Consider the following 23,540-nt stretch of genomic DNA (forward strand, 5'->3'; position numbering starts at 1 on the left):
GGGACTACAGGCGCCCACCCGGCTGCAATCTCCACCTCCCAGGTTCAAGCGATTCTCCCTGCCTTAACCTCCCAAGTAGATGGGATTACAGGCACTCACCACCACACGCCCAGCTAATTTTTTGTATTTTTAGTAGAGACGGGTTGTCACCATGTTGGCCAGTCTGGTCTCAAACTTCTGACCTCAGGTTTTCCCCTCACCTCGCCCTTCTAAAATGCCAGGATTATAGGCATAAGCTACCGCGCCCTGCCAGAAATGCCACTTATTATTATATACCAGGTGCTATAAGTACTATGTGCCAGGCTTTAAAGACATTATTGCATTTTATAGCCTTTTAAACCTATTTATTATTTAAGCCTTAGTGTATCATATGGTTATTCGAGACCCTGTTTGAGGAATCCAAGACTCAGAGAAAGATTAAATGATGTGCCCATGTGGCTAGAAGTTTTCAGAGCCGATATTTGGAATGAGGATGGCCAGAATTCATCTAACATATCTAGTATTTCCATTTCATATAAATTCACTCTATTAAGCTCACAATAACTTTAGCTGTTACAGATGAGGAAACTGGGGCCTAGAAAGGTCACACAATGTCATGTAGTGACTAAGCAGATAGTTAGGATTTGAGGTCAGATTTTCTTTGGCTTCCATCTAAGTCTAGTGCACTTTATATAGCATCAGGCCATGCCTCCTTGCTACCCCAGTCAGAGCCAGGCCTTTTGTCCACATGTCTCTCAAGTGTATAACACCAGGTTATAAAATACTTGATTGCTGCGTACCTCACAGCCCATTATGGACTGTTCATGGTACTAACCCCAAATCATTCAAATCCTCGGGTGTAAATTTTGTTATTTTTATCACCATAATTTCTGGAAGCTGAATATGCTGCAGGCATATCAACCTTTTTGTTTGAGGATTCAGATAATGGATAATTCTTACCGAACTTTCTCACCCTGGAGAGTGTCACTTACAGCGATAGGTAGATACTATCACTTGAGAGGAGAGAGCCTGGGCTTGGGGCTGCAGACTCGGCTTCCAGTTCTGGATAGACATAAAGTGGTTACCTTTGTCCTTTTCTTGCTGTTATAACCTTACACAAACCATTTTCCTTTTCTGGGTCTCAACTTCCTCCTTGTGTAGAATTAGGGGGAAGGAGAGACTCAGTTATCTCTAAGATGCTTTCCAGCTATAACAGGCTATGATTCTAATTTGATTCCTTTCTTTATCTGCTCTTTCCAGCAAAATTTCTCAGTAACCTTGGGCAAGTAACTTACCTTCAGAGGACCTCAGTTTTCTATCTGTGAAATAGGGGTAATAATGTGAACATTTCTGTACAAAACTTGTTTCATAATTTACCCTATAGTCTATTTGGGGGACCACAGTGCAGTCCTGCAGGGATCTAAGAATGACAATCCTGGGCTGTCCCTTAGTGAATCCAGGCCATAGGAGTGCCAACGTTTGATGATGGATAGTAGGCCATCCTCCCTCCTACATTTCTCCTAGCTTCCTTTCCTTTCCTGCCTGGCTGGCCTTCATGTGCAGTCAGGTTGGGCTTCCCAAAACACAGCTTTATTCATGTATATCCTTTGCACAGATTTATTTATTTATTTATTTAGAGACAGAGTCTCACACTGTTGCCCAGGCTGGAGGGCAGTGGCGCGATCTTGGGTCACTGCAGCCTCCACCTCCCGGGTTCAAGCGATTCTCCTGCCTCAGCCTCCTGAATAGCTGGAACTACAGGCGCCTGCCAGCACTCCCGGCTAATTTTTTGTATTTTTAGTAGAGATGGGGTTTCACCATGTTGGCCAGGCTGGTCTTGAATTCCTGACCTTGTGGTCTGCCTGCCTTATGCTCCCAAAGTGCTGGGATTACAGGCATAAGCCACCGCTCCTGGCCCACAGAGATATCTTTAATAGCTCCTCATGGCATTCATGAAGGCCTGAACTCAATCAGTAGGAGTAGAGAGAATGGGATGGATGTGAGAAAAATTGTGTAGATAAAATGACAGAAACTGGCATCTGGTATTATATGCAGTTAAGCTCTTGCTGGCTATGCTGTGCCCTGGCTCAGAACTGAAATATGTACTGTAATATCACAATGGGATCCTGGTAATGTGAATTGGTTCAGGTAGATCTAGGCCAACATGGAAAAGCAAGTGAGATGCCAAGAGGGACACTGAGATCAGCTTTCTTTTCTGTGTTCCCCTAAAGCAATACCTTTGGAGAGTCCTGGCATTTTCTGTTGTTAAGAAAAGCCTCCTACAGGCTTCAGAGAAGCTCCTCCCCTCTCTGCTGGAAAATTTCAGCCACTCTCCATTGCATTCTGACTTTAGCATTCTACACAGCTATTACTGCAGTGCTGCCTGTCACAATGAGAAGTCCTGATTGCTGCATTTGGCCATGAGTGTTTTGGTCTCTGAAGAAGAGAGAGCCGAATGCCTGCATGTTGGTGGTTGGTTTCTAGAGGTTGGCTTCCCACTCACAGCAAGGTCTAGCACCCTGGGGTGGCCACCACTGTTAAGAACTTTAGTAATGCAGAGGAAAAATTCCTGCACTGGGAATCAGGAGGTCTGGATTTTAGTTACTGGCGTCTGTCTTGTCTGGCTCCGTGATTCTGGGAAACACATTTATCTGTTTGGGTTTCATATTCTTACCTTGCAAAGATGAAGAACCAGGACAAAATCATCTCTAAATTCCTTCCCATTCTAAAATTTTAAAATAATGACTCATTGTATGTTTTCTCTTTACTGGGCCCTGTGCTAGATATGAGGAATATAAAGTGAAAATAATAATAAAAGTTAATGTTTAGTATTTAAATATGTGCCACAGATTGTATTAACCATTTTACATATGGTATTTTGTTCAATTCTCAAAACATTCCTATGAGATCAGGTCTATCATCAGTATTACTGGCCTTGTAAAAGGACCATTTCTTCCTCTTCTGTATACTTCTCCAGACTGGGTTCCTGCTCTCTATAGGTTGACCTCCAGAGCAGCAGTGTAAGGGAACCATTCCTACAGGTTGACCTCCAGAGCAGCAGTGTAAGAGAACCATTCCAGGTGCTCTGTTAGGAGCAATGCTGCTGTGGAAGCCACTAGGCTGTTGGCTATTAGATGGGGTGACTTAAAACTTATCAGTAGAGATAGTTTTTTTTTTTCTTAAAAAAATAATTCTGCCCCATAGCAAGACTTACTACAAATCTCCAATTATTAGGACATAGTGGGTATCATCTCACGGATAGACAAATAGCCCAATGGAACAGAAGAGTAGAGAAACAAATGCATATATCTCTGGGTGCTTGTTATATGACATCGGTGGCACTGTAAAGCAGTTTGGCTGGGTCATTTCGGCTGGATGATCATGTGAAAACAAAAAATAACTCTTGACCCTATTTCGCATCACACACAGAAATGACTTAAAGATGGATTATGGATCTAAATGTAAATATTAAAATGATAAAACTGCTAGAACGTAAAATACAAGGGAATCTCCAATTATCCTAAGGTAGGCAAAGATTTCTTTCTTTGACACAAAAATCCCTATAACCATAAAAGATGAATACAGTGGACTACATTAAAAATAAGAACTTAAGTTCAACTTCAGGCCTGGTGTGGTAACTCACTCCTATAATCCCAGCACTTTGGGAGGCTGAGGTGGAAGGATCACTTGAGGTCAGGAGTTTGAGACCTGCCTGGGCAACAGAGTGAAACCCCATCTCTACAAAAAATTTTAAAAATTAGTCAGACATGATAATGTGCACTGTAGTCCCAGCTACTTGGGAGGCTGAGGTGGGAGGATCACTTGAGACCAGGAGTTCCAGGCTGCAGTGAGCTACCATTGTGTCACTGCACTCCAACCTGGGCAATATAGTGAGACCCTGTCCTTAAAAAAAAAAAAATCTGAGCTTCGTCAGTAACAAGTTAAACCAAAAAGAGAAAATAAATAATAAATAAAAATTAAAAAAGAACTTCTCATCAAAATATACCATTATAAAGTTAAAAGGGAGCTGGAAGCTGTGGCTTATGCCTATAATCCTAATACTTTGGGAGGCCGAGGCTGGCGGATCACTTGAACCCAGGAATTTAAGACCAGTCTGGGCAATGTGGAAAAACCTTGTTTCTATAAAAAAAAAAATGCAAAAATTAGCTGGGCATAATGGCATATTCCTATAATCCTAGCTACTCGGGAGGTTGAGGTGTGAGGATCACTTGAGCGTAGGAGGTCGAGGCTGCAGTAAGCTGTGATTGTGCCACTGAACTCCAGCCTGGGCAACAGAGTAAGACCCTATTTTTTTTTTTTTTTTTTTTTAAGATGGAGTCTCGCTCTGTCACCCAGGCTGGAGTGCAGGGGCGCGATCTCGGCTCACTGCAATCTCTGCCTCCCGGGTTGAAGCGATTCTCCTGCTTCAGCCTCTGGAGTAGCTGGGACTACAGGCAACCACCACCACGCCTGGCCAATTGTTGTATTTTTAGTAGAGATGGGATTTCACCATGTTGGCCAGGCTGGTCTTGAACTCCTGACCTCAGGTGATCCGCCCACTTCTGCCTCCCAAAGTGTTGGGATTGCAGGCATGAGCCACTGCACCCGGCCAACCCTGTCTTACAAAAAATAAAATAAAATAAAATAAAATAAAATAAAATAAAATAAAATAAAATAGTAAAAAGGGAAGGTACAGAGAGGGAGAAGATATTTGCAGCACGTACAAAGGATCATGTTTAGAATATGTAAAGAACCTCTACAAATCAATAAGAGAAAGGCAGACAACCCAATTTTTAAAATGAGCAAAATACTTGAATAGGCAGATTACAAAAGACAATATCCAAATAGCCAGTAATCATATGGGAAGGTGCTCAGGCTCAACAGATATAAAGAAAATGTTAGTTAAAACCTCACTGCATTACTACATATCCACCAAAATGGCTAAAACAAACCCATAAGAAAACGTGACTATACTGTTTTCTTTTTTTTTTTTTTTTTTTTTTTTTTTTTGAGACGGAGTCTCGCTGTGTCACCCAGGCTGGAGTGCAGTGGCCGGATCTCAGCTCACTGCAAGCTCCGCCTCCCGGGTTTACGCCATTCTCCGGCCTCAGCCTCCCAGTAGCTGGGACTACAGGCGCCCACCACCTCGCCCGGCTAGTTTTTTGTATTTTTTAGTAGAGACGGGGTTTCACCATGTTAGCCAGGATGGTCTCGATCTCCTGACCTCGTGATCCACCCGCCTCGGCCTCCCAAAGCGCTGGGATTACAGGCTTGAGCCACCGCGCCCGGCCGCTGACTATACTGTTTTCTAAGTGTTAGGAAGAATGTAGAGCCATTTGAACTCTCATATACTGCTGGTGGAAGTCTAAATTGGAAACTACTCTACAAAACTCTTTGAGAGTATCTATTAAAGGTGAACCTATACAAACTGTGTAACTCAGTAGTTCAGCTCCCAGGTATACCCCCAACAGAAATGCATACATATGTTTACTAAAAGATACACACTAGAACATTGGTTGCACTACTATTCATAATGGCCCCATACTGGAAATAACCCAAATTTCCACCAACAGTAGAAAGGATAATTAAATTGTGGCGTATTCATACAGTGGATTAGTAGCACATGAGAAGGAAAGAATTGCCATTCCACCTAATACCTGGTGAATCTTATGAACCTAATGAATGACAGAAGACAGACACAAAAGAGAATGTATCTATCATTCCATTTTTGTGAATTTCAAAAACATGCAAAATAACTCTATGGTTTCATAAGTCAGGATAGTGGTTACTAATTTGGGGAAAGGAGACATTTTAGGGTACTGGTAATGATCTGTTTCTTGTCTAGGGTACTGATTACAGAGGTACTTTCACTTTGTAAAAATTCATTGAGCTATGTAACTTACTTATATATTTTTGCATATTAATATATTGCAATAAAAATTTACTAAAATTCAAGCATAATAGATTTTAAGATTCTAATTTTAGATTGGTAAAACATTTACACTATTAAAAAACTTTGAAAACAGAAGAAAATAGTTTAAAATTCTCATTCCTACCCCCAGGCCCCAGCCACCTAGTTTCTTCACAAGCAGCCAATGATACTAGTTTTTGGGGGTTTTTGTATTTATTTTTGTTTTTGAAACATGGTCTCGCTCTATCGCCCAAGCTGGAGTGCAGTGGCTTAATCACCACTCACTGCAACCTCTGCCTCCCAGCCTCAAGCGGTCTTCCTGTCTCAGCCTCCCAAGGTGCTGGGACTACAGGTGTACACCACCACGCCTGGCTAATTTTTGTGTGTTTTTTGCAGTGCTGGGGTTTTGCCATGTTGCCCAGACTGGTTCTGAACTCCTAGGCTCAAGCAATCTGCCTGCCTCGGCCTCCCAAAGTGCAGGAATTACAGGCATGAGCCACTGTGCCTAGCCAATACTATTTTTGTACATGCTTCGAGAGGTTTTTTTTAAAATATGCCAGCAAATAAGTATGTATGTAATTACACACATGCACACACACATATTTATTCTCTTCCAGCTCCCCCATTTTGTATGTGTGGCAACATTTTGAACACATTATTCTACAGTTTGCTTTTATCATTTATTTATCTTAAAGACCTTTCCAGTATCTGTACATAAAGGAGTGGTTATTTATTTATTTATATATTTATTTAGAGATGGAGTCTCGTTTAGTTGCCCAGGTTCGAGTGCAGTGGTGGGATCTCAGCTCATTGCAACCTCTGCCTCCCAGGTTTGAGCGATTCTCCTGCCTCAGCCTCCCGAGCAGTTGGGACTACAGGCGCACACCACCACACCCAGCTAATTTTTATATTTTTAGTAGAGATGGGCTTTCACCATATTGGCTAGGCTGGTCTCGAACTCCTGACCTCATGATCCACCTGTCTCTGCCTCCCAAAGTGCTGGGATTACAGGCGTGTGCCACCGTGCCTGACCCCTTACTTCTTTTTACAGCTGCATAATTTACTTAATGAGTCTACCTTCTTTTCTTTTTTGAAACAGGATCTCACTCTGTTGCCCAGGCTAGGGTGCAGTTGCGTGACCACAGCTCACTGCAGCCTCAACCCCTCAGACTTAAGCCATCATCTCACCTCAGCCTCCTGAGTAGCTGGGATTACAGGCACTTGCCACAATGCCCAGCTAATTAAGAAAATTTTTCTTATAGAGTCAGGATATAGCTTATTGTCAGGGCTGCTCTTGAACCCCTTGGCTCAAGTGATCTTCCTATCTTGGCCTCAAAGTTCTGGGATTACAGGTGTCAGCCACTGCACCTAGCCATAAGTCCCTCACTTTATGGGCATTTAGGTTAGATTATTTTCGGTTGAGGTGCTTTCTTCTTTCTGATGTATGTTGTATTAAATATTTTTTCCCAGACCTCATTTTAACTTTTTTTTTTTTTCCTTGAGATGGACTCTTACCCTGTCGCCCAGGCTGGAGTGCAATGGCGCCATCTCGGTTCACTGCAACCTCTACCTCCCGGGTTCAAGCGATTCTCCTGCCTCAGTCTCCTGAGTAGCTGGGATTACAGATGCATGCCACCATGCCCAGCTAATTTTTTGTATCTTTAGTAGAGATGGGGTTTCACCATATTGGCCAGGCTGGTCTTGAACTCCTGACCTCATGATCCATCCACCTCAGCCTCCCAAAATGCTGGGATTACAGGCATGAGCCACCATGCCCAGCCTTCATTTTAACTTTTTACAGCAGCCTACATAAGTTGATATGTAGTGAAGCAATATTTTGTATGATAAAAAAAGGGAAGAAATACATAATTTTTCTCTCAGTTCTCAAAAGGAATGCTGTGTAGACAATTCTAGAATTTCTAGCTAGGAGGAATAGAAGAGAACTAATGCTGAGATTCCTTTCTGTTAATTTTTTTCATGATTCTGATAAAACTCAGGATTCTCTCCTCAGAAACATATACATGTAAAATTTTGCATATAAATTTTGGGGCTTGGCCAGTAGCAGTGGCTCACGCCTGTAATCCCAGCACTTGGGGAGGCCAAGGTGGGTGAATCACCTGAGGTCAGGAGTTTGAGACCAGTCTGGCCAACATTGGTAAAACCTCGTCTCTACTAAAATTACAAAAATTAGCTGGGTATGGCAGCGGGCACCTGTAATCCCAGCTACTCAGGAGACTGAGGCAGGAGAATCGCTTGAACCCGGGAGGTAGAGGTTGCAGTGAACCGAGATGGCGCCATTGCACTCCAGCCTGGGCGACAGGGTAAGAGTCCATCTCAAGAAAAAAAAAAAAAGTTAAAATGAAGCCTGGGAAAAAATATTTAATACAACATACATCAGAAAGAAGAAAGCACCTCAACCGAAAATAATCTAACCTAAATGCCCATAAAGAGAGGGACTTATGGCTGGGTGCAGTCCCTCCTGCCTATGGCTGGGAGGCTGAGGCAGGAGAGTCACTTGAACCCGGCAGGTAGAGATTGCAGTGAGCTGAGACTGCACCATTGCGCTCCAGCCTGAGCGACAAGAGCGAAACTCCGTCTCAAAAAAAACAAAAAACAAACAAACAAAAAAACTGGGGGGCTCATAGACCCCTTAATTCATATATGGGTTAGGAATATTTTAATCTAGGCCAGGCGTGGTGCTCACACCTGTAATCCCAGCACTTTGGGAGGTCGAGGCGGGTTGATTGCCTGAGCTCAGGAGTTCGAGACTGCCCTGGGCAGCATGGTGAAACCCCATCTCTATGAAAAATACAAAAAATTAGCTGGGCGTGGTGGTGGGCACCTGTAGTCCCAGCTACTTAGGAGGCTGAGGCATGATAATTACTTGAAGCGGGGAGGAGGAGGTTGCAGTGAGCCAAGATCGTGCCACTGCCACTCCAGCCTGGGTGACAGGGTGAGACTGTCTCCAAAAAAAAGAAAAATATTTTAATCTGACATAACCCTATCAATTTACAAATTGAGTAATAGAAGGCCAGAAATGGGAGGTGAATCTCAAAACAAGGTAATAGCAGAAGACAGTTACATGTACTCATGTTCAAGTAATTCATGTATTCAAGTAATGACAGCAGTATTCTCTCTCCTTGCATTGGCTGATGTCACAACCCAGACTGACAAGGGAAGCTGCTCATTCCTTCCCAGGAGAACTTCAGTTTGTAGGTAGGGTAACCCAAGAGCAAAATGTGAACAAATTTATTAGAAAGATTGACTTTTTAAAATATCAAGATAGTATTATTAGAATTTCTTGTATAATACTTTGATTATTTTCTTTCTCTTTTTGTTTTCTCTTCAGCCCAAGAAGAAGAAGGGAAAAGTGGAAGTGAGAGTCATTAATTTGGGGACAGATTATGAATATGGGGTTTTAAACATTCATCTGACTGCATATGACATGACCCTGGCAGAGCGTTATGCCCAGTATGTTCACAACCTCTGCAACTCTCTCTCCATTAAAGTCGAGGAAAGGTATGAAGGATGCTTTTGTATGGGATGTTCTTGGTGTGGGTAGAATGCTCTGCTTTTTTGTTAAACTAGGCTTTTGAGATACAGTTTACATGTAGTAAAATTAACTCTTTTTAGGTATATAATTTGCTACAATAAAAATATAAACTAGTTCTATTAACCTGAAAAGTTCCTTGGTGCCCTGGTGTAGTCAGTCTTCTCCCTCTTCCCCACTCAAGTCCCTGGCAACCACTGACCAATTTTCTGCCCCTATTGTTTTAACTTCTCCAGAATATCATATAAGTGAAATCACATGTATGTCGTGTTTGTGGCTGGCCTCTTTCACCTAGCATAATGTGTCTGATATTCATTCATGTTTTTGCAAGTTTTTTTTATTGTAAAATACACATAAGTTACCAGTTTAACTATTTTTAACTGTACAGTTAAGTGATATCAAATGCATTCATAATGTTATACAAGCATCACCACCATCCATCTCCATAATGTTTTTCATCTTATAAAAATGAAACTCTAGCTGGGTGCAGTGGCTCACACCTGTAATCCCAGCACTTTGGGAGGCTAAGGTGGGAGGATCACTTGAGCCTAGGAGTTTGAGACCTGCCTGGGCAACATAGCAAGACCTCGTCTCTACAAATAACAAAATTAGCTGGGCATGATGGCGTGTGCCTGTAGTCCCACCTACTTGGGAGAGTGAGGCAGGAGGATAGCTTGAGTCCAGGAGGTGGAGACTACAGTGAGCAGTGTTCTTGCCACTGCACTCCAGCCTGGGTGACAGAGTGAGACCCTGTCTCAAAATTTAAAAAAACAGCCTGGACGTGGTGGCTCATGCCTGTAATCCCAGCACTTTGGGAGGCTAAGGCGGGCAGATCACCAGAGGTCAGAAGTTCGAGACTAGTTTGGCTAACATGGCGAAACCCCATCTCTACTAAAAATACAAAAATTAACTGGGAGCAGTGGTGCGCGCCTGTAGTCCCAGCTACTTGAGAGGCTGAGGCAGGAGAATCGCTTGAACCTGGGAAGTGGAGGTTGCAGTGAGCTGAGATCGTGCTACTGCACTCCAGCGTGCAAGAGCAAGACTCCGTCTCAAAAAAAAAAAAAAAAAAAATTAAAAACAAACGTTGAAACTCTGTACCCATTAAACAATAACTTCCCATTCCCCTCCCCTAAGCTCCTGGCAACTACCCTTCTGCTTTCTGTCCCTGACTTTGACTACTCTCCCTCATGTAAGTGGAATCATATAATATTTGTCTTTTTGTGACTGGCTTCTTTCACTTAACTTAATATCCTCAATGGTCATCCATGGGCCGGGCGCGGTGGCTCACGCCTGTAATCCCAGCACTTTGGGAGGCCGAGGTGGGTGGATCACGAGGTCAGGGGTTCGAGACCAGCCTGACCAACATGGTGAAACCCCATCTCTACTAAAAATACAAAAATTAGCTTGGCGTGGTGGCGGGCGCCTGTAATCCCAGCTACTCAGGAGGCTGAGGCAGGAGAATTGCTTGAACCCAGGAGGCGGAGGTTGCAGTGAGCTGAGATTGTGCCACTGCACTCCAGCCTGGGCAAAAGAGAGAGACTCCATCTAAAAAAAAAAAAAAAAAAAAGGTCATCCATGTGGTAGCATATGTCAAAATTTCCTTTCTTTTTCTTTTTTTGTGTTTTGTTTTGTTTTGTTTTGGTTTGGTTTTTTTCTTAACAAGCAGAATTTTATGTCCATTCAAAGAGTCTCTTACACCTTTCTGGGCCTATTCACTTGCAGAGAGGAGTCGAAATTGTAACCAGGCTCTTCATATCGTGCATTCATATGAGATGTCCAGTCTTCATATGCTGTCCAATTTCTTTAAGATAAATGGAGTGACTTGCAGCAGGGCCACGTAGATGAGAAAGTTCCATATGGAGGAGATCACATCCTCGTGCATCTTCCATCCAGCTTCGGCGGGAGGCCCTGAATCCGGAACATCGCGGCTCTGACTTTGCAGTTTCCAGATGCCGCGCTCTCCACTTCCCAGTGGCCGCCTCGCGCCTCTTTTTTTGTTTTTTGAGACAGAGTCTCGCTCTGTCACCCAGGCTGGATTGCAGTGGTGCAATCTTAGCTCCCTGTAACCTCTGCCTCATGGGTTTCACCATGTTGGCCAGGCTGGTCTCTACCTCCTGCCGCAAGTGATTCTCCTGCCTCAGCCTCTCGAGTAGCTGGGATTACAGGTGTGCACCACCACACCTGGCTAATTTTTGTATTTTTAGTAGAGATGGGGTTTCACCAACCACGTTGGCCAGGCTGGTCTTGAACTCCTGACCTCAAGTGATCGCCTGCCTCAGCCTCCCAAAGTGCTGGGATTACAGGCATGAACCACTGTGCCCCACCTCCTTTCTTTTTCTTTTTTTCTTTTAGTGACGTGGTCTCTCTCTCCCACCCAGGCTGGTATGCAGTGGTGCAATCGTTGCTTATTGCAGCCTCAACCTCCTAGGCTCAAGCGATCCTCCTCTCTCTCTCCCAAATAGTTGGGACTACAGGCAGACACCAAGTTGCCAAGCTGATTTTTTTATTTTCCTGGTATGATCTAGTCTTCTGAGTGCCTGGCTAATTTTAAAATTTTTTTGTAGAGATGGGGCCTCACTTTGTTGCCCAGGCTTCCTTTCTTTTCTTTTCTTTTTTTTTGTCTCACTCTGTTGCTCAGGCTGGAGTGCAGTGGCACAATCTCGGCTAACTGCAACCTCTGCCTCCCTCCAACCTCCAACCTTGCCTCCAATTTCTGGATTGTATAGTAAGTTTATGTTTAACTTTATAAGAAATTGCCAAATTGTTTTCCACAATGGCTGCACCATTTTGTATTCCCACCAGCAATGTATGAGAGTTTTGGCAACTCTTCATCCTGGTCAGCAGTTGGTATCATCAATTTTTAAAAAGCTATTAATAGGTTTATGGTGGTATCTCATAGTGGTGTTAATTTGCTCTTCACTAATAAATAATGATGTTGAGCATCTTTTCATGTGCTTATTTGTCATCTGTGTATCTTCCCTGATGATATGTCTGTTCAAATCTTTTGACCATTTAAAAAAATGGCTTGTTTTCTTACTGGGTTTTGAAAATTGTTCATCTATTTTTAAAGATAGCAATTCCTTTTTTTTTTTTTTTTTTTGGAGACAGAGTGTCGCTTTGTTGCCCAGGCTGCAGTGCAGTGGCACAATCTCGGCTCACTGCAACCTCTGCCTCCCAGGTTCAAGCGATTCTCCCATCTCAGCCTCCCTAGTAGCTAGGACTACAAATGTCTGCCACCATGCTCCATTAATTTTTATTTATTTATTTATTTACTTATTTTGAGACAGAGTCTTGCTTTGTCACCCAGGCTGGAGTGCAGTGGCACAATCTCAGCTCACTGCAAACTCCGCCTCTCGGGTTCATGCCATTCTCCTTCCTCAGCCTCCTAAGTAGCTGGGACTATAGGCGTCCGCCACCACGCCTGGCTAATTTTGTTTTTGTATTTTTAGTAGAGACGGGGTTTCACCATGTCAGCCAGGATGATCTCTATGTCCTGACCTTGTGATCTGCCCAATTTGGCCTCCCAAAGTGCTGGGATTACAGGCGTGAGCCACCGGACCCTGCCTCATTTTTGTATTTTTTTGTTTTTTTTTTTTGAGACGGAGTCTCGCTTTGTCGCCCAGGCTGGAGTGCAGTGGCACCATCTCGGCTCACTGCAAGCTCCGCCTCCTGGGTTCATGCCATTCTCCTGCCTCAGCCTCCGAGTAGCTGGGACTACAGGCACGCACCACCACGCCTGGCTAATTTTTTGTATTTTTAGTAGAGACGGGGTTTCACCGTGTTACCCAGGATGGTCTCGATCTCCTGACCTCGTGATCCGCCCGCCTCGGCCTCCCAAAGTGCTGGGATTACAGGCGTGAGCCACCGCACCTGGCCCATTTTTGTATTTTTAATAGAGATGGAGTTTCACCATGTTGACCAGGCTGGTCTCGAACTCCTGACCACAAATGATCCACCCGCCTTGGCCTCCCAAAATGCTGGGATTACAGGTGGGAGTCACTGCACCTGGCCACCAGTTCCTTTGCAGATATGTGTTTTGCAAATATTTTCTTTCTGTCTATGACTTATCTTGTCCTCTTAACAGTATGTCTTTTGAAGAGCAGAAGTTAAACTTAATGAAGTTCAGTTTATCAATCTTTTTCTCTTATGGTTTCTGCTTTTGCTTTTATATCTAAGAAATCTTTGCCTGACCCAGTCACAAAAAAACATTTTCCTATGTTTTCTCCTAGAAGTTCTATAGTTTTAAGTATTGTATTTAGGTCTGTGATCCATTTTGAATTATTTTTGTATATAGTGGGTCAAAGGTTTTTTTTTTTTTTTTTGGCTTATGAATATTCAATTGTTTCCAGCACCATTTGTTGAAAAGATTTTCTTTCTCCACTGAATTATCTGAGCATCTTTGTTGACAGCCAGTTGACCATGTATATATGGGTCTGTTTCTATCCTCTATTCTGTTACATATATGCTTACACCTGTACACACTGTCTTGATTAGTGTAGTTTGATTACTGACTCTTTGTTCTTCTTTTTCAAAACTACTTTGGCTATTCTAGGTCCTTTGGTTTTCCATAAAAATTTTTAGAATTAGCTTGTTGATTCTACAGAAAAGAGTCTGGGCATGGTGGCTCACGCCTGTAATCCCAGCACTTTGGGAGGCCGAGGTGGGCGGATCACGAAGTCAGGAGATAGAGACCATCCTGGCTAACATGGTGAAACCCTGTCTCTACTAAAAAAATACAAAAAATTAGCTGGGCATGGTGGCAGGCCCCTGTAGTCACAGCTACTTGGGAGGCTGAGACAGGAGAATGGCGTGAACCTGGGAGGCGGAGCTTGCAGTGAGCAGAGGCCACTGCACTCCAGCCTGGGCGACAGAGTGAGACTCCATCTCAAAAAAAAAGAGTCTGATGGGATTTTTTTTTTAGGATTGTGTTGAATCTGTAGATCAATTTGGGAATAATTGAATCTTAATTGTTTATATTGAGTCTTCTGATTCATTAACATAGTTTATCTCTCCATTTAGATATTATTTATCTGCTCTGCTTTTATGTATTTTTTGGATTTGTTGGAAAACTGTAGGAGAGGGAAGTAACATTTACTGCCTACCTACCTTCTCCATTCTGGGCTCTTTACATATCTCAGTATTTCACACAGTATAGGATGCTCTCTGGTTTTCCTTAAGTAACATTAAATCCCATAGGTAGAAATTCCTTCCCTTCGTAATTTTTTTTTTTTTTTTTAAATTTTGAAGACAGAGTCTTGTTCTGTCACCCAGGCTGGAATGAAGTGGCGTGATCCCGGCTCACTGCTACCTCTACCTCCTGGGTTCAAGTGATTCTCTTGCCTCAGCCTCCCTCGAATAGCTGGGACTGAGCTGGAGTGCAGTGGCACAATCTTGGCTCACTGCACCCTCTGTCTCCTGGGTTCAAGCGATTCTCCTGCTTCAGCCTCCCAAGTAGCTGAGATTACAGACGTTCCCCACCACACCCGGCTATCTTTAGCAGAGATGGGGTTTTGCCATGTTGGCCAGGCTGGTCTCAGGCTCCTGATCTCAGGTGATCTGCCTGCCTTGGCCTCCGAAAGTGCTGGGATTACGGGTGTGAGCCACTGCGCCCAGCGGCAACTTCTTATCTGTATTCTGTCGTTATAGTTTTGCCTTCTTCAGAATTCCGTACAAATAAAATCATGTAGCATTTTTCTTTTTGATTCTTCTTTTGCTTAGCATACTGTATTTGAGATTCAATCACGTTGTTGCCTGCAAGTAGTTTTTTTTTTGTTGCGAATAGTGTTTCATTGAAAGGATGTACCACAGTTTATTCCTTTCCTGATTGAAGGACATTTGTGTTGCTTCCAGTTTTTGGCAATTATGAATAATAAAACCACTATGAATATGTACGAGGTTTTGTGAGAACACACATCTTCATTTCTCTAGGAGTATGATTGTTGGGTCAAATGGTAAGTGAAGTGTGTGTTTGATTTTATAAGAAATCAAGACTTGGGCACAGTGGCTCACACCTGTAATCCCAGTACTTTGGGAGGCTGAGGAGCACGGACCGCTTGAGCTCAGGAGTTTGAGACCAGCCTGGGCAACATGGTGAAATCCTGTCTCTACATAAAAAATACAAAAATTAGCCTGGCTTGGTGGTGTGCGCCTGTAGTCCCTGCCACTTGGGAGGCTGAGGCAGGAATATTGCTTAAGCCCAGGAGGCAGAGGTTGCAGTGAGCTGAGATTGTGCCACTGCACTCCAGCCTGGGCGACAAAGTAGAGAGCCTGTCTTAAAAACAACAACAACAAAAATGTAGCTTAGGTAGTCTGTCACTGTGGCAAGGTAGTATATGACATAGTATGTGGGTATGGCAAAGATTATACTTGCTTTTTTTTTTTTACACTGAGTCAGAAAATTATTTTAATAACAAAACTTTTTTTTTTTTTTTACAGAATCATTATAAAATAGCAGTTGGTTACTCCATAACTGCCAGAATTATTTGTACTTGAGGTCTTGGCTAAGTGGGGCTGAAATCAACAAAAGGTCTTGGACTGTTAGTTCACAGATCATCCTAGGAAGCCTGCCCTCTTGATATCTATCATACTTACCTCTTATGACATGACCCAGTCCTTTAAAAAAAAAGTATCTCTCTTTCTTTATTCATTCTTTGGAGGCTTGAAGTGAATTTGGCACCGTTTATTAAATACCTTCTAGCCTTTGTCTTTTACCACTTCTTCAACATTTGGTTCTGACTGAATCCATTTCAACTTTGTCTGTTCTTTTCCAGGTTGCTTTTTTTCTTTTTAATTCTTTTTTTTTTTTTTTTGAGACAGAGTCTCGCTCTGTCACCCAGGCTGGAGTGCAGTGGCCAGATCTCAGCTCACTGCAAGCTCCGCCTCCCGGGTTCACGCCATTCTCCTGCCTTAGCCTCCCGGGTAGCTGGGACTACAGGCGCCCGCCACCTCGCCCGGCTAGTTTTTTGTATTTTTTAGTAGAGACGGGGTTTCACCGTGTTAGCCAGGATGGTCTCGATCTGCTGACCTCGTGATCCGCCCGTCTCAGCCTCCCAAAGTGCTGGGATTACAGGCTTGAGCCACCGCGCCCGGCCTCCAGGTTGCTTTAATAACGTTAAATAGTCCAAATTATTTTCTCTCTCTTCTCGGAGGTTTTTTTACTACTTCTGAGGTCTGGGCTATACAATTTTTTATGACTCTGTTCCTACTGGCAAGAGCTGCCATCAAAGACCCCTAAATTTGTTTACAGGTTTGGCTGGCATAGTTTTCCCTATAAAGGAAGCTGTTGGAACCTTAGTGTTTAGTTTGTGTACTATTCTGTCATCAGCTGTCCTCATCACTTCGAGTAATTCGTGGAACTGGGCAACCTCCTCCCAGTTCACACCGCCACTGGGTGCTGCCATATTTGACAAACAAAAATTATACTTTCTTACTCATTAGATATTAATATATTCCCATCTAACATATGTGGAAATCAAGGCTTAGAAAGGCCAAAAGCACAGAACCAGTAACTTGCCTGGATTTAAACCCAGTTCTGCCTGACAAGTATTTTCAGTTATATAGGGTCTTATTTTAAGTCCTTCAGCCAAATTTGAACTTTTAAACCTTTATACATTAGAGTACAACTGTGCTAAAAAATGTTCTTTAGAAGGTTTGATAATAAGCTGTGACTTTAGCTCTCATAGTGACAGTACTTCAATTCTTTTAAACCTAAAAATGTGCTTTATCTCTTTCTGATGCCCCAGAGAGTTGGTTCCTCTTTCAGCACTTGACACATACCTCATGTCACTTAGTGCTCTGGTCTCGAATGATCTATTCCTGTGGCAGTTTCTCTTCCCTCTGACAGTGCGCTCCTTCTGGATGAGGACTGTGTTCTTTATTTCTTTAGCACCCACTGCAAGGCCTGCCATATGGGAGACATTCAGTCATGATTGAAAGAATGACAGGTTCTTGAATATCACTATACAATTCAGTTGTGTGGTATACATTTCCTAAATTAATAAAAGTCCTTTTAATGAATTAATTTAAAAACTATTGATTGAGCCTCTTGCTATGTGGTGAGCACTGCACTAGACATTCTGGGAGATACTAAGGTGAACCTCCTAGTTTCAGGGAACACACACACACAGAGTGAATGCACACATACATGCATGTACATACACACCAAGAAACATAATTGTAACATAATGTGAAAGATAAACTGCAATTACAGCTCAAAGAGGCTGAGTAGCATAGTAATTTACAGTAGTGCTTCTCAAAGTACCATTCTGAGAAGATGTCAGGAGCTTATGCCAAAATATACATTAATAATTTGTTTCCTTCATTAGGAAAGTCTTGATATTAAGAAAAAAACGTGGCTGAATCAAATGGTTTGTTTAGTGACTGGTTGCACATTTCTCGTGGACCAATGACAATTAGGCTGTTCACTGGCAGCTTGTCTATGGACTGTACTTGAAGTAATATGTGGTTAAGAGTACAAGCTCTACCCACAGAATGGGAGAAAATATTTGCAAGCTATCTAGCTGACAAGGGATTAATAACCAGAATATATAAGGAGCTCAAACAACTCTATAGCAAGAAATATCTAATAATCTAATTTAAAAATGGGCAAAAGATCTGAATAGACATTTCTTAAAAGAAGATGTACAAATGGCAAATAGGCACATGAAAAAGTGCTCAACATCACTGATGGTCAGAGAAATGCAAATCAAAACTACAGTGAGATATCATCTCACCCCAGTTAAAATGGCTTTTATCCAAAAGACAGGCAATAACAAGTGTTGACAAGGATGTGGAGAAAAAGGAACCTTTATACACTGTTGATGGGATTGAAAATTAGTACAACCACTATGGAGAACAGTTTGGAAGTTCCTCAAAAAACTAAAAATAGAGCTACCATATGATCTAGCAATCTCACTGCTAGGTATAAACCCCAAAGAAAGGAAATCAGTATATCGAAAAGGTATCTGCACTCCTGTGTTTCTTGCAGCACCATTCACAATAGCCAAGATTTGGAAGCAACTGAAGTGTCTGTCAACAGGTGAATGGATAAAGAAAATGTACATATACACAATACTATTCACCCATAAAAATGAATGAGATCCTGTCATTTGCAACAACATAAATGGAACTGGAGGTTATTATGTTAAGTGAAATAAGCCAGGCACAAAAAGACAAACATTCATGTTCTCATTTTTTTGTGGGTGCTAAAATGAAAAACAGTTGAACCCACAGAGATAGAGAGTAGTATGATGGTTACCAGAGGCTGGGAAGGGCAGTGGGGGCTCGAGGAGAAGTGGGGATGGTTAATGGGTACCAAAAAATAGAAAGATTGAAAAAGATCTAATATTTGATGGCACAACAGGGTGACTATAGTCGATAATTTAATTGTACATTTACAGATAACTAAAAGAGTATAGTTGGATTGTTTGTAACACAAAGGATAAATGCTTGAGATGATGGATATCCCATTTACCCTGATGTGATTATTATGCATTGTAGTCCTGTATCAAAATATCCCATATACCCTATAAATATATATACCTGCTATGGACCCACAAAAATTAAACATTAAAAAAGAGTACAAGCTCTGGAATCAAACTGTTTGCATTCATATTCTAGTTCTATCAGTTATTAGCAATATGACCTTGGGAAATTCTGAGCCTCAGTTTCCTCTTCTATATAACGAGGATGATAATTTTTTCTGTTTCTTTGAGCTTTGAAAATGAAACAAGATGGTACTTGACAGCACTTAGCACAGACACTGGCACATTGTAAACATTCTGTTACTAATTTTATTGTTGCAATAATTCAGAATTTTTTTCATCTGACAGGAATTAGAGATAGCTTCTTAAAAGTTGGTGGCAAAGAACATTAAATGTCATTCACAGACTGTTACTATCATACCTACAGTGGGGTCAGTTCCTTGGAATAGTGTTTGAAATTTTTAGGACTGTTTTTAGAGATGCTGCTTTTACAGTGAAGGGCACTGAATTTCCTGCTTTTCATCAACTAACCGCGGAAGTGCTGTTTTCCCTTTGGCTTTTACTTTTGCCACGTAGCTAGGTTTCTGGTTCCCCCACAGTTGGTGTGTTCACATAAGATTAGGGTCATTTTAGAGGAAATAGTTTCAATGTTTTGTTTGTTTGTTTGAGTCAGAGTCTTGCTCTGTCGCCCAGGCTGGAGTGCTGTGGCACGATCTCGGCTCATTGCAACCTCTGACTCTTGGGTTCAAGCGATTCTCAAGCCTCAGCTTCCTGAGTAGCTGGGACTACGCCTGGCTAATTTTTGTATTTTTAGTAGAAACGGAGTTTCACTATGTTGGCCAGGCTGGTCTCAAACTCCTGACCTCAAGTGATCTGCCCACCTTGGCCTCCCAAAGTGCTAGGATTACAGGTATGAGCCACCGTGCCCAGTGTAGTTGCAATGTTTATAGGGTAGTTGTGGTAAGAAGCTAGTTTATTTTACATCTGGCTAAGTGGTCAGTGCTGCATGATTGTATACTCCCGGATTATAAATTTAAAAACTATGTAGTCAAAAAAAAAAAAAAAGTTTCTTTAAAAAACGCAGCTGTAAAATGCCCTGGCTGCATTTGAGTGAAAACAGGAAGGCAGTTACATTTGTTGAGCACCTACTATCAGTGAGGCACTCTGAACAAGCTAAGTACATTTTTTGTGTATTATTTAATTCAAACACCTTGTACATAGTAGATCAAAGTATCAACGCCGGAGCCAGACTGCCTGAGCTTTACTCTTGCTCCGCTGCATTCTTACTGTATGACATTGGGCACTTTGCTTAACTTCTTTGTGTCTTGGTTTCCTCATCTGTAAAATGGGATTGCTAAAAGCACCTACCTTAAAAGGCTACAGTGAAAATTAAGGGAGCTATTATGTATAATGTATCTAGAACTATGTCCAGCAACTGTTGGCTGCTATTATTATTACTATTGCTATTACTATTATTATAGAAGCTTGCCCATAGTCCTATACCTAGTAAGTGGCAAGTTCCGGAGTTAAACCTACTTTTTTTCCTGATTCTCTATTCTTCTAACCGGTTCTTCACACAGCATTTAGGGTGATCTTTCTAGATGGAAATATGATTATGTCACTCTTCTGCTTGAAATCCTTTGATGGCTTCCTACTCCCTTAGGATCACAATAAAAGTTTCTCATGTAGCTTCCTAGGTGCTCCAGGGCCTGCCTTGCCTCTTTCATGCTTCCCTCCCCACCTCCCTCTACTTCCAGTTACACTGGCTTTGTTTTTGTCCCTTTCCACCTCAGGACCTTTGCATATACTCTTCCTCTCTTCATCTAACTAGCCTCTACCTTTTTCTTAGATGCCATCTTTTTTTATTTTGAGATGGAGTCTTGCTCTATCGCTCAGGCTAGAGTGCAGTGGTGCGATCTTGGCTCACTGCAACCTCTACTGCCCGGATTCAAGCAATTCTCCTGCCTCGGCCTCCCAAGTAGCTGGGATTACAGGTGCCTGCCACCACGCCCAGCTAATTTTTGTATTTTTAGTAGAGATGGGGTTTCACCATCTTGGCCAGGCTGGTCTTGAACTCCTGACCTCGTGATCCACCCGCCTCAGCCTCCCAAAGTGCTGGGATTACAGGCGTGAGCCCCCCCGCCTAGCCTCTTTATTTATTTATTTTTTATTTTTTGTTTGTTTTCTTATGTCTCGAATATTACTTCTTCAGGGAGCCTCATTAAGTTAGGTCTTTATGTTATACATTAGAAGAAGTAAAAGGTATTTAACTGCCCTTTCATAACATGCACTTCTTGCTCTTATAATTACTTGACTATTATTGGTCTTTTCTATTAGACTCTAAGCTCTGTAAGGCAAGGATTGTTTCTGTCTTCATTAGTGGTCTAAGCCTAAGATCTTGCCTAGTACCTGACGCAGTAGGCACTGAATAAAGACTTGTTGATTTGGATTGAATTCTAACAGGCATGGCGGACATAATTCCTAGAACAGCAGGATGAATGTGCTGCTTTTTGCCTCTTTGCTGGCTCTTTGCTTCAAACAGCTCAGAGCATAAAGAGCTGTTTGTTTTTAGCAACTCAGTTCTCTGCATTGATTGAGGTTTTCAGACTGTCATATTGTTAGGCAATCTCACTGCTCAGCCTTTCAGAGATGAAATTCTTTTCTTCTGATTTTCATTTCATCTTAATCCATCTTTCCTCGGGGGAGGGTGGGTAGGGATGATGGCCGTGACCTTGAGATGGAATTGGGCTAGACAGCAGGATGCCAGCTTTTGTTCTCTAAATGGTTTGCACTGCTGCAGCTACAACTCACCCAGGAGAGGCGAAGAAGAGGCCTCTCAAGTGGGTCCCTTAATTTGCCTGCATCCTTTGCCTAGCAGCTGCCTGAGGAGATGGAAATCTCACTCATCTGGGAGCAGCTTCCAAGCCTGAAGTTGAACCAGCCCCTGTGTTCTGCTGAGAGTAAAAGCATCATTCAGCATCCCTCGCTATGAGGCTACTCTTCTCTTTTTAAAACATCTACTTACATTTTTAAAAATTGAGATATAACTTGTATAAAGTGAAGCTCCCCAGCACCCCAGCAGACTTCCTCGTGTCCCTTTCTTGGCAATACTCCCCCTAAATAGCATTATTTTGTCATGTTAGGTTGACTCCTGAAATTCTTTCATTTATTTCCTTCCATTTTGCTGTCTGTTCATCAAAGCAATGTTTATTGCAGAAAATTTGGAAGGTACAAAATAGTGTAGATACTAAAAATAAAAATAAAAAATAAAAAAACCCATATGTACTCTTACATACATAAAGGCCTGTTCTACATCTTGATAAATCACTACCTCCTGTGAGGCTTTCCCTGAGTCCCCCTTTCCTCCCCTTCTTGTCCCTATAGTATTTGGCACAAAGCTATTCTTGCCTTTGTCTTACTGTAGTACAATGTTTGTATACTTACTTATCTCTTTAAAACACTCACAGTGAGCTCCTTGAAAGCATAGACCTTTTTTTTTTTTTTTTTTTTTTTTTGAGACTGAGCCTTGCTTTGTCGCCCAGGCTGGAGTGAGATAGCATGATCTTGGCTCACTGCAACTTCTACCTCCCACGTTCAAGTGATGCCACCACACCCAGCTAATTTTTGTATTTTTAGTAGAGACAGGTTTTCACCATGTTAGCCAGGCTGGTCTCAAACTCCTGACCTCAGGTGATCTACCTGCCTCGGCCTCCCAAAGTGCTGGGATTACAGGCATGAGCCAGGCGGCCGACATTTTTTTTTTCTTTAAATAGAGACAGCGTCTCACTAGGTTGCCCAGGCTAGTCTTAAACTTCTGGGCTCAAGCAGTCCTCCTGTCTTGGCCTCCCAAAGTGCTCACATTATAGGTGGGAGCTACCACGCCTGGCTGCATAGACTTTTTTTTTTTTTTTTTTTGAGACAGAGTCTTGCTCTGTTGCCCAGGCTGGAGTGCAGTGACATGGTCTCAGCTCACTACAACCTCCACCTCCCAGGTTCAAGCGATTCTCCTGCCTCAGCCTCCTGCATAGCTGGGATTACAGGCGGCTGCCACCACACCAGGCTAATTTTTGTATTTTTAGTAAAGACGGAGTTTCACCATGTTGACACTGGTCTTGAACTCCTGACCTCAGGTGATGCACCTGCCTCAACCTCCCAAAGGGCTGGGCTTACAGGCGTGAGCCATCACATGCATAGACTTCTTATTGCCCATCAGGGTGCCTAGAACAGAGCAGGCTGTTAGTAAATATTTGTTGAGTGAATGAGTAAACAAATCAATGAAATTTTGCTGAAGTAAGTGTTAAAGAATAAAACCCATTATTAGTGGCAGGGATGGACAATTCTCACTTTAGTCAGTCAGTCCTATCTGCAGAATGCCAAAAAAGAAAAATAGTATTTTAGGGTGTTTTTACTTTTCTGAAACACAATTATTTCACTTGAACATCCATAAGAAGTCTATGATTGTGTCCCCATTTTTTATGTTGGAAAGTTATTACTGTGTTTGAATCAGAAGAAGAGGAGATCAGAGATAATGCTGAAAAGCAGGAGGGATATTATTTAGAAAAACTACCTGAAAGAATTTTCAGTACCTTGCATTTACTGGCTGTATTTACTGTATGCC

General features: G+C 42.3%; 1 protein-coding gene and 1 pseudogene across 1 annotated transcript in view; one reads left to right on the forward strand and one right to left on the reverse strand.

Moving 5' to 3' along the window:
• The window catches only part of MRPL48 (mitochondrial ribosomal protein L48), a 79,366-nt gene that overhangs the window by 49,378 nt on the left and 6,448 nt on the right, over positions 1-23,540 (forward strand). Inside the window, exon 5 of the mRNA XM_008020113.3 lies at positions 9,240-9,409. Within this exon, the coding sequence (XP_008018304.2) occupies positions 9,240-9,409 (170 nt within the window). The remainder of the gene's footprint in view (positions 1-9,239; positions 9,410-23,540) is intronic.
• Positions 11,128-11,423, reverse strand: LOC119626617 (mitochondrial import receptor subunit TOM5 homolog; annotated as a pseudogene).

Source organism: Chlorocebus sabaeus, chromosome 1 (assembly GCF_047675955.1).
Source record: "Chlorocebus sabaeus isolate Y175 chromosome 1, mChlSab1.0.hap1, whole genome shotgun sequence".
NCBI classification, from domain to species: Eukaryota; Metazoa; Chordata; class Mammalia; order Primates; family Cercopithecidae; genus Chlorocebus; species Chlorocebus sabaeus.